Here is an 11120-nt window from a genome sequence, read left to right as displayed (position 1 = left end):
ACCCTTTTTCGTCTCTCTCCTCTCTGTCTAGTAGAATTAAACTATGCTTTGATACAGGTACAAGGTTCGTCGCTAGAATATAAATAACAAAAAAAAGGACCTCATGGGGGTCTCCTCTCCCTCTCGGTGGCGGTCTTCAGGGTAACCCGTCCATCACCCACCGAGAGAGAGGGAGAGGGGGAAAGGATAAAGACCCCGGGTACTCTATTTATTTAATTCGTGGTGTGCTAATGGGGGTTGACAGTTATTGGACCGGATGCCGATAAAGAGTAAACCGGCGCTTGTCGCCACCCGAGTGAGTCCCGCAACATGCGTATCAGACAGACTTAATTGATGGTGGGGCAGGTGGGCCTGGATCAATTCGCGTTTGCGCCTGTCGCAGTTGGCTTGTTCTTTTCGTGTACGGGGTTGATGGAGGGCAAGAGCGTAGAACAGGTCAAGCAAAAGTTGAATTCCGTAAGTCGGCATCTAGTCAATTCGATCCCGGGATATTGATGATTATTTAAATCCGTCTGGTGGGGTTAGTCCTACAAAGACACGTTGATTGCCAATTGGGTAAAGTAGAATAGTGTGTTTCGGGCGGGCAAAGGGACTGATGCGCGCATGTAAGATGCTGTTCATTCCGTTCCAGACGATAAATATGGTGAGTCGGTTTGTCATGCGCGGAACTTTAAGTCTGATGGATTTCATAGGCTGTAAGTGGTCGCCGTGATGAGCATATATCTGGATTTTAATATTCCCCCCTTGCCATAGTTTATTCCATTGAATCACCGGCTGCTGGCCGTCAACGCTGTCAGTATCCCATGGAACGCATTCTCTCGTGGAAGGGAGCAAGCGTGTCCAAGACGGTCGTAGCATAGATAATAGATACAATTACATGCATAAACGCTACCAATCAATCTCGTCCATTTCTCGCTTTTGTTCATTCTCCAAACGTACACGAGCAAGCCGAACATGATCCACCATCTTTGCACAACCCTAGACAAATTCTGCTTAAACTTGCCCGAAATCGCCAAGACCTCGATCGGGCCCGTTTGCCCACCATCGTCCCACGCGAGCGCATCCACCTCGTCCTGAAGTCTTCGCAACTTGTTCCAAGCGGCATGAACCTCGGCATCTGTCGCGCTTGGTAAAAGATCAGCCTTGTTCGCGATCACGAGCCGTGCGCGGCTCGGTAGCCCAGGTTGGTACATCTCGAGCTCGTCGTGCAGGACTCGTAAATCGGTCCATGGCTCCGGGGCTGAAAAGTCAAGCACATATACGAGGACAAGCGATCGCTCGATGGATTTCAAAAACGAGTGGCCGAGGCCGACGTTTTCGGATGCGCGCTCGATGAGGCCCGGGTTGTCTGCGATTGTGAATCGGGTCTGTTCCGTATGTAGACCGTTGAGCGATTTGATCTTGTGTGTCGACGAGGACGACGAGAGGTGGTGAGAGGACTCAGATGTATCCAGTACTGGCTCGGTACTTCGCGATCCACGAGTTCTAGCGCCACTCGTTCGCCTTCGTTTCCACGCGTAGCATACTTTGGAGACCGGTTGGTCGAGGAGAGAAAGTATGGGTTGCCGTACCCCTGCACCGCCCGATGCGACCAGATAGCCCTTTTCAGGATCGATGTGGCGGTCGTAGCACGGCTGCGATGCGGCCAAGGAAGATGCCATTGGATGGGTAAGGTCGAGGTGCATAGGTTCTCGGACATTCGCAAGATATTCACGTCTTTGCGCACGTTCTTCTCTCTCAATGGCCTTTTGGGCAGCTTTAAAGTCCTCTCTGTCGATATTGGACTCTTCGTGCATAGGTAGTGGGACCCATCGCCTATCAAGTCGTTTGAGTTCTGCTTCTTCCTCATCCAAACCCTGTAGACTCTCTTCTTCTGACTCCCATGGATCTTTGGCTTTCGGCTGTCCGTGAGTTCGCGAACGACCGTGCCGAGCGGAACACGAATGATTAAATCTTCCCCCCTGCGCCCGTGTTTCCACTCTCCTTGCCCGTGGGATCCCGCGCCCGCTCGTGCCCTCCTCGTCACGCTCGCAAGGGAAGTAAGGTTTGGTGTGGGAAGAATGTACACGTCTCCGCCTCGCGCGCCATTCCACCGACGGAGGACCAAACGGTTTGAACTTTTCGCGATGAAAGGCTACGCAGCCATCTCCGCCTTTACCTACAACATCAAGGTTCATAAGTTAGTTTGCGCTATGAACAGGTTAGGGGTACCTCCTCGCGCTTGGATTATGACATGGTCTAGAAAGTTCCCCTGTTGAACGGGTTAGGTAGTCAAGTGATGATAGAGGGCATACGTACCGGGTTAGGGGTACCTCCTCGCGCTTGGATTATGACATGGTCTAGAAAGTTCCCCTGTTGAACGGGTTAGGTAGTCAAGTGATGATAGAGGGCATACGTACCGATTGCCTCCGTTTCCACTCGGCCTTGCGTTTTCGCTTGGCCAGTTTGCTAAAGCGGGAGTGGTGTCTTCTAATTCCATTTATAGTCGTCGGAGTATGCGCTAGACGAAGACGAACAATGTGTGTCGAGTGCAGATTCCCAGTCGAGACAGGGTAAAACGCGGTCTGATAGCAAGCATAGCGAAAGTGTTTCAGTAAACTGGATGTTGTAGTTTTTTTTATCCCAGGGTTTCAGTAAGAACTATTAATATTTATTCAGTCCAAGTGTGCTGCATTTAGCTGACTGCAGATCATATGCGGCCTGAAGATGATTGCCAGACGAAAATCCACTTTGGTGGAATTTGACGTCAGTGTAATGGTAACGATCCAAGCGCCGTAACTCGAACCTTGCCACCCACCCGCCTCAACTCCACCCAGCCACACGAGAACCCATTGTGGGGCCCCAACCACGCGCAACTCACTCAGATTCGGGGCCATCATGTCTATATCATATCAGAAGACCGTACATGCGTGAGATTACAGCTGCTTTCGGGGTCCTGGTCAAGTGTGTTCTTATTTCTAATGCGCCCATCGAAGAATCCAATCGAGTAAATGTATTGGGCTATCGGGCTATTGAATGTCGTAGAACTTGGGCTCGCGTGAAAAGTAAAGCTAAAGTGACGAAAGCGACTACTATTGAATTTGATTCATGCCCTTGAACGCAAATCTGTATGAGATATTTAAATTAGAAGACTCGTTTTAGGAACGTGCGTGGACATTGCCGAGTGTGTGGCTGCGGGAAGATCCCCATCTATTAATTACGGGCTTCCATCAAACTCACCTGTGGAAAAATCTACAAGCATGGAGGAAAGTGAAAGCCTTCATCGATCGCGATATTCTGCCGTGCATATGAGGGACGAACTATTATGAATAATGCACCAATAAATCGTCATATGTTAAAAATTAGCGATTCAGCGTGTATCTATTTTAATCGTATACAGCTCAATGGCTGGGTTTGGCGCTCGTCGATAGTGGAATATTATTCACTTACCCAACCAAGTCACTAACATCAAACAATTTCACCAGCATCGATCGTATCGTATCTGCCCGTAGTTTGAAGGCGCATCAGTGTGAGCGCCATCCATGAACCAATCGCCACCACCATATATGCGCAATACACGCTTCCTGAAATTTGCCACGACGTAAAGTCAAGCAAGCAGTAATAAAGGTGCATGTATGGGCCTGTATAGATGTGTGGTTCTTGTCGTTGGATGAATATTGTGATCCTCAAGAGCCCATTCTCTCCCTTCATCTACTTGACCCAATGCACTCCGGCCCTCAAGTCCCATATATTGTTTAGTACACGCTATTAGATAATCTATATTAAAGACTTCCGTCGATGATAATGAGGCACGAAAAGCTCGGTGTATTAGCTTGGCATGATTGCTCTCGCATAGGTTAGTTTTCTCATTCAAGTCATGCGTTGACCTTGAGATATGATTCTATTTCAGTCTTTTTTTCTCTCTCAAAATAAATACGATGAGCTGGTGCTAATATGAAGTTCGCAAATATATGGCCGTTCGTACGCGCTCTTGGCTTGCGTGATTAGCGGTGTGAGGCTGTCCAGACAGGTTTGAGATGCATAGTGGAGTTTACGACGGAGCCCGTGGAGGCCGCAAAACTTATGCTGGGTCGCTCGGACCGGGTATTACGCTATTACCATATCCGCGCGTGTATATGCTATTTGTACTATTATGGTTCGGCGCTTGCACCTCCGCTTCCCTCCCATCCGTACCACATCCAGTGCGAGCCCACTGTCGCTCGCAGCATCACTCGCCCGTTTTCCCCGTTTTTTCTGTGAGTCCCGCCCACCCGCACCTCTACCCGCAGACGACCTGGTTCGGCCACCCACCCAGCTCGCTCGGTGGGCGCGGCCCCGGTGGCTCCCTGGTTCGGCGTTCCGCCTCTCCGGCCCCCACTCCTCTTCCCCCGCCGGTCCCGGTCGTTTATCTCACTCACTATCATAGTCTCCCCCCCTTCTCACCGTACCGGCCCAAGGTCAAGTAGACTACTTGTCAGCTTGTATCAACACCATTGACAGAGCCTTAAGCTGTGCCGTTAGGTCGGTGGCGCCAGTCGCATCGCGGTCAATTTGTCTGCGCTTTGAATGTCTGCATGCAGAAATACAAGTGCTACTGACTGGGCAACTCTCCAAAACCCACCAACATCTCATGCACAGTTTACTAAACATACGTGTTCAAAGATTTGCTACGACCTGAAACTAGGCAAGCAGAGATGAGAGTATGTTTGTACGCTTGTGCAGCTATACAAACTCCATCGGGGCATGGTCCCTATCACTCCCCCATCTCACTTGACTCGAGTCGGTACACTCGGGCCCCGGGAGTGTTATATTAGCCCACATGCTAATTAGTGATAGTAAGGCTATTCACGTTGACAAGCCTTGTTCGTACAGCATGGTAAAGTACTTGGAAATGTGTGCTTGCTATCAAATAAATGTGTCACGCTCCTCTGGACAGCTCACAGTATCTTTGTGCTGGCTGTATGCATCGAAATTTACCAACTCAATTCGAGGTAATCAGTATGTGGCTGAGCAAGCGATGTGGCTGGCTGGTGTCCTTATTTAGTTACTGGGGTAATGTTTCGGTGCGGTCTAGTTTTTCCCATTCAAGTCGTTTGTCGATTTTGAAATATGATTATATTACAGTCGACTGCTGCACCGTATTCACTTGTTCCATGTTCCTTTTGGAGGGGTTTATCACCGTCGAGCCAATCGGACGGTTGAAATATTGGTTTTAACCACTTTGATCGGAGCACATCAACAAGCATAGGACGAAAGTTTACTATATCTAATGCTTGGGTGAAAGATATTATATACCAATTATATGCTATTCTTTTCAGGTCACAGTTTTGTGATATATTTACATCATGATTGCCACAAAAAACCTGGTATCGTGTAACAGCTAACGATATCGCCTTCCGGCCTCGCAGAGTGCATGTGATATTACCGGTTGGCATCTCTTGAAAATCGTGTGCATTCGAGTCCAATCTTAGTGGGGTGGTCCCGGAAAGTAAGGTATATTGTCGAGTCTCTAGTGCCTATTATATGGATACTGTATCTTGATTTTCATAGTTTGCCACTCATTGCGATTTATCGGCTTGTAACTCCCTTCAACGTCCCATTACGTATACCTCTGTAGCAATCCGAGTTGGCACATCCATGACGTGCAGGCATTTGAATATGCAGTGGTCGAAACTTATCCTATCAATTGACAAGAGAATGGTTGATTTCGTCCCAATGTGAATTCAAACTGCCTTTCATTTTGTCACTTTAGCTGCAGCGTTCCTTACATATCTATTCCCCTGACTTGAGAACAATATTGGGTCTCCCTTAACCCAAAGCGTGCGGTTTTTAGTATACATTTCTCCCCAACAAGTATGTAATAATAGGGATTCGTGCGGGCAAGTGAGATTGTGCTTTTCCAAAGACAGTGATATGCACTCCGAAATCTTCCAGCCGCCAGATCTAGACTTTTATTGTGCTATTCTCAAATGGCTGGTCACGTCCGGTAGTTCTGTCTTCCCGATACTACTATAATTATAAGCTGAGATGATATTAAGCATCCGTAAGACTGAACATCTAGAAGCATAAATGTTTCCTTCCCAAGATGTGGAAGGTGTATGGCTATACTTTGTCGAATTTACTAAGGGTTGATTGGGTTTGGAACGTTTTGAGATTGTATTCAAGATTGCCGAATACAAGCTAAAGCTCCCATATTATGCTAGAGTCATGATGAGCAGAACTTTGATACGATTGTACTTGGGAATCAAAGTTTACGTAGCTGATCATGAGTACATTCAGCACAGCATGAAATTGGTGAGTACAAAAGGCCAGGACGGCTGCATATGAACTGAAATGAGTCAAACACTCTATTTTTCTTGAATGCAAGGCTGGCTCAATGCCAAATAGATTGAACTTAGAGTCGATGAACATCACTGGCCCTAAGTTTAGGAAGAGCAGAAAGGGTGGGCACTGTGAAGCGATACACTAATTAGGTATCGTAGCATATAATACCTTGGTTCGAATGGGTTCCAGACTATGAGGATGGGGGGGGGCGCTCAACGTGTATGTCTATGCCACCTGTTCAGGAAGTTCTTAGGAGGTCAGGCATTCTCCATATTGCTATATATGCTGAGCAATCTAGAAAATGGTATATTTGGGCTGCTAGGGACACGGGGATATTGGCCTAAACATATCAAGTACCTAGCCGATCTTTCCAATAGTTAGGCAGAATCAAAAGCACGATGCGTAACTTCTAGCTGCATCAATCTTTTTTGGAAGAGTGCAAAAATCGCATAGGAAACGCCAGAACCGAAACAATGGTGGATTTGAAATCCGGCCGGACTCGGGGTTCACTCATACCGGTTTACTCGAGCTTTCGAGTAATAGCCATTGATACTAGACACGAGGCCAAGAGTATTCTCAAGTATACAAAGGAACTACTACACTATGAGACATATGGCCGAGCTCGTTCAAACGTATCTGCTGATGCCAAGTTGGCGCATGTGAGACTGTTGGGTCAAGCTTACGCTCTCACGTGAATTCCTAGGTCTTGACCAAATGATTTTGAACCCAATAAATTCTGTCTAACCCCAACAAAATACAAATTGTGATTACAAGATAATATACTATACTAATTAATCCAACTGAAGGCCAAGATCCTTTGCAATAATAGTTGCCGCCTTCTCGCCTATCACCAGGGCAGTCGAATTGGTATTGGATCCAACGTTTCCAGGAATGATAGAAAGATCTAGGATAAAGGTGAGTTTAAGTTTTATTGGATTGTATCAATTCAACCGACCTGCGACCTTCAGATTCTGAGTTCCGTAAACGTTAAGTCGCGCGTCGACGCAACCACCCTGGTCCTTTGGTTTCATCATCACAGTAGCAACCTAGAGAATCCTAAATCAGATCTAGTTCAACCACACAGGAGGCTTTTCTCACCGAGTGCCATTGTTTCGACGAACTGTCGAACATAAGTCTCAATCGCCTTGTTGTCTTCAGTAGTATACACGATATCCTTGACATTGTCAACGTCCGAGGCCCATCGAGTTTAATGCATGCTGCTGCACTGCCCTCGGGGAATTGGGGGTGAAGTGCCGCAAATTCACCTCGGTATTGAGGTAGGCGACGCGCAATTTCACTATCAGAGGCGTGAGTAGGCTTCTTCTCAGTTCCTAAGTCAACTTACCGAGCATGTTTGTAGGCCCAAATGTGAACCTCCACGTCAGCTTGCTCTTTGAAGAATCCAGTGTCGAAATCAGGAGCGGCATATGGGTCTGTGGATGTGATATACACATGTCCCCGGGAAATTGGCTACAGATCAAGTAAGTTTTGTGCAAAGCTCCGACGCGTCCCAATCGACTCACATATGCAGTGAAATTGCCCATCATTATCATACGAGCATCCTTATGAGGAAGGACCTCCCGTGGTCTGTTGGCTTAAAATTAGGAATGTTTATTTGTAATTTTCTTGTGTAACTTACCCTAGCCAACCCGCGACGACTGCTTGGAGCATAACCGGCTGGGCTGAGGATTAGATTGGGTCGGTATATGAATAAATGAAAATCCGTACCTTGTCGGATTGGACTCAAAGTAGTTCTTCCACACAGGTCCGAACGCCGGCCCAATCTCCTCAACCTCCTTGGGTGAGGGTCGCAACTTACTACCGGAATCAATCCAATTGGTGGTAAGTGCACCTTTACCCTGAGTAAAGTGTCCTTGAGCCTCTTGTAAAAAGTCAGGATCTTGGTTCATGATTGGATCGATGGTGTCTGCATCATCTGGGACGTGGTATGGAGTGAGACAAGGTGGTGGTCCTCGTATGTCGAGCCGACTGGAGGTCGGAAACCACCTTGATTCCAAGCTTCGTCAATCGCTCAGCTTCACCGACTCCACTGCGTTGGAGAACAATAGGTGAGCCGATTGCTCCAGCAGAGACTACTACGAGCTTGCGGGCGTTGATAATACGAGAGGTTTGATCAGCATCCGCATCCGTATCCTTATCTGCTACAACTTCGACTCCGGTAGCCTTGTTGCCATCAAAAACGATACGGACAACCTTGGTTCCAGTCATGATGTGTAGGTGCTTGTTATTGGAGAGAGGGTGGATGTACCGGTGAGCAGCATCTTGTCGGAATCCAGTCTATCACAGAACTTAGTTTCGTAACACTCTAAACCATTGGAGCAGACATACCACTGGATCAACCCATTTCGCCCAGCGCTTATCAAATACAATCTCAGCCATGTATCACAACTTCGCTGGAATCGACTTACCTGACAACCGTGCCCAGTGTTTAGGTCTTGCTTGTCTTGGACCAATGGAACGCCCCTCTTTTGGGCTACTTCAAGATATGCTTGTGCTACAGCCGGATACTTTTCCTTGTCGGCGTACGAGACCTATGGGTGACAGTTAATTAATTAAGTTCTCCTAAGCTGGAGAGCACGCATACATTTAATGGCCCGTCGTATCCATGGGATTCACGATCGGAGGCGAGGTGGTAAGTTTCCATCTTTGTTTTGGGGGTTAATCGTCATGTTCAATTCCTCAGTCCCAAGTGCTTACCTTGCGGAGTAAAGGGAGTATATCTTTGGACCCCCAGCCCTCGGTTTTCCAGTCATCGAAATCACTACAAATGGTAGGTTAAATTACAAATGACTCGATAGAAATTGGTAGGGACTTACGAAGCCGACGGGCGCGTGTACCTTTGGTGATAGTGCTAAGTAAGTTTATGGAAAACCAACGAGGTAGCTCACATTAAGAAGTTAACACTGATAATAATTTGAATTAATCAAACTGCACGTTATTGGGAATAAGCTCGCTTACCTAGATCCACCGCCTAACGTCCGACCTGGCTCATTTGGATCAAGAGGAGTTCGATAATCCGAAGTAACATGTAGACTTACCACTTGGTACGATTGGGCTGCGTCCATTGAGGGCATCACTCTTGTTACCTTGCCAGAAAACACTACGACCTGTCAATAGGAGCAAAATGTAGAAATTCACCAGTACTTACGCGGTTTTGCTGCCGGGAGCCAGATGCGACAAGAATACTGCGGGGGTAACTACACTGGGTTCTTGGTAGTTATTCGATCCTTGCTCGACCAGAAGGATGCTAAGTTCGGGGTTCGCCTTGCGAGACGACCAGCGGCGACACAGGCTGAAAGAGTATGATAGAACCTCACACTAGATCAACAAACAGTATAATAGGCTTACCAGCAGTTCCTCCTACAAAAGGCTTTGTGAGATGGTATTCATCGAGAGAAGTGGTTGAATTAAGACTCACCACCAATGAAAATGTCAGCTTCACTCTGGATTTGAGCCATGATAGAGGTTATAATGCGATAGGATGAAAGGCACAGATGAGCGAGTGATGAGCTTACAGCCTCTCATGCCAAGGTTTTTATAACCCAGCGTTGCCACTTTGCACACGTGAACGGTTGTGCTGAGTTTCGGGCCAAACGAAGCGCAGTAGACCTTACCGGAAAGGTCTTTTTTCGCCCATGGGTCCTGACGAAATAGGAAGCCTTCTTAGTCGATGTTTGCATGTACATGAAACCCAACTGGAAGATCGCCCCAATTATGTTTTCCGCCTGTCGAGAACATATCCCCACCTAATCCATTTGGGAAGAGTATGCGTATCAGATCGAGTGGCGCTACCTATATGAAGGGTGGATTTGAAGATGGAACGACGAGGCACCGAAGCACCGGTGGAGTCGGGCTCGAAAGTTATTTCCAATTCGCAGAGGTCTGGTCGCGACTCGCTTGGCTCTCTCCGTTGGCACACGCGACGGCTGATTTTTCGAACAGATATTACTAGAAAGTGTTAGCGTCAACGCGTTTCGGTGACGGGCCACCGGTGATGAACGGCCAAATCCGACGGTGGAGTTCACCCATTGATGGGTATATGGGATGAGCCCTACTTAGCGCTGGCGACGAGCATCGAATAGCTATTTACCAGAATCGGCCCCATACTTGTTACGCGTACTCTCCAAAAGTACCGACAAATGAATAAGTGCTTTTTGCAATTGGTTGGAATAGTAGATGAGCGATCGATGAACCCCAGGTTTATCTGGATTGAACCAATCCTACTACCAGATGGGTCAGCAGCAGATAACGTGTTACACCTTTATTTTGAAAATGCACTCGGATAATATGAAAACTAAGGGGCGATTTCCCAAGAAACCTGCCACCAATCATATGAGCGGTTCATACTACGAAGCTGCCATATTGATTGATATTGCCAATCATTTCATCTGCAGCGAGGTAAGTACTGATAATTAGGGACTAGAAGATCTCATCCTCGTGAAGTAGTTTTCTAGGTTTGTTCATCGCTTGAAGAACCCAACCCCGGAAGCTAACCAGGGGCAATTGTTTCGGTGCTGGAAAATATATCTTGTAGAAGAGGGCATACGATCCTTACACGAGATCTATGCAATTGGGCGAAAGTGAAGGGTAATAAGCGTTCGATATGTAATTGGTGGTCCGGAAGGATGAGCGAGCTTGGTGACTGCCGTGATGTGTTGTCTTGGAATGCTAGTCACATCACCAGAATCAATTCAATCACAGTATAATTCTATATGCCTATAGAGATACATTGGGGAACATGAAGCGGAAGTATGACATTATGGGAAAGCTTAACGTGTCCGTCCAAAAAGTGGATA

General features: G+C 47.2%; 2 protein-coding genes across 2 annotated transcripts; both read right to left on the bottom strand.

The window, feature by feature from the left end:
• Window positions 1-767: 767 nt before the first annotated feature.
• On the bottom strand, window positions 768-2578 carry RhiXN_11126 (GTPase; the record flags this gene model as incomplete). The annotated part of the gene is made up of 5 exons (XM_043330941.1): window positions 768-2158; window positions 2212-2251; window positions 2299-2352; window positions 2400-2469; window positions 2517-2578. 5 exons carry the CDS (start codon window positions 2576-2578, stop codon window positions 768-770), a joined length of 1617 nt encoding a protein of 538 aa, XP_043186286.1.
• Window positions 2579-7094: 4516 nt separating this feature from the next.
• On the bottom strand, window positions 7095-9782 carry RhiXN_11125 (GMC oxidoreductase; the record flags this gene model as incomplete). Its single annotated transcript, XM_043330940.1, has 20 exons — window positions 7095-7207; window positions 7259-7349; window positions 7402-7423; window positions 7472-7600; window positions 7649-7773; window positions 7827-7890; window positions 7943-7985; window positions 8123-8239; window positions 8346-8601; window positions 8653-8679; window positions 8733-8855; window positions 8909-8968; window positions 9022-9085; window positions 9141-9161; window positions 9213-9227; window positions 9283-9307; window positions 9363-9424; window positions 9473-9616; window positions 9673-9694; window positions 9743-9782. The coding sequence occupies 20 exons, from the start codon at window positions 9780-9782 to the stop codon at window positions 7095-7097; spliced, it is 1563 nt and encodes a 520-aa protein (XP_043186285.1).
• Window positions 9783-11120: the final 1338 nt, after the last annotated feature.

Source organism: Rhizoctonia solani, chromosome 14, assembly GCF_016906535.1.
Source record: "Rhizoctonia solani chromosome 14, complete sequence".
Lineage (NCBI taxonomy): Eukaryota > Fungi > Basidiomycota > Agaricomycetes > Cantharellales > Ceratobasidiaceae > Rhizoctonia > Rhizoctonia solani.
This window is presented reverse-complemented; position numbering and strand designations above follow the sequence as displayed.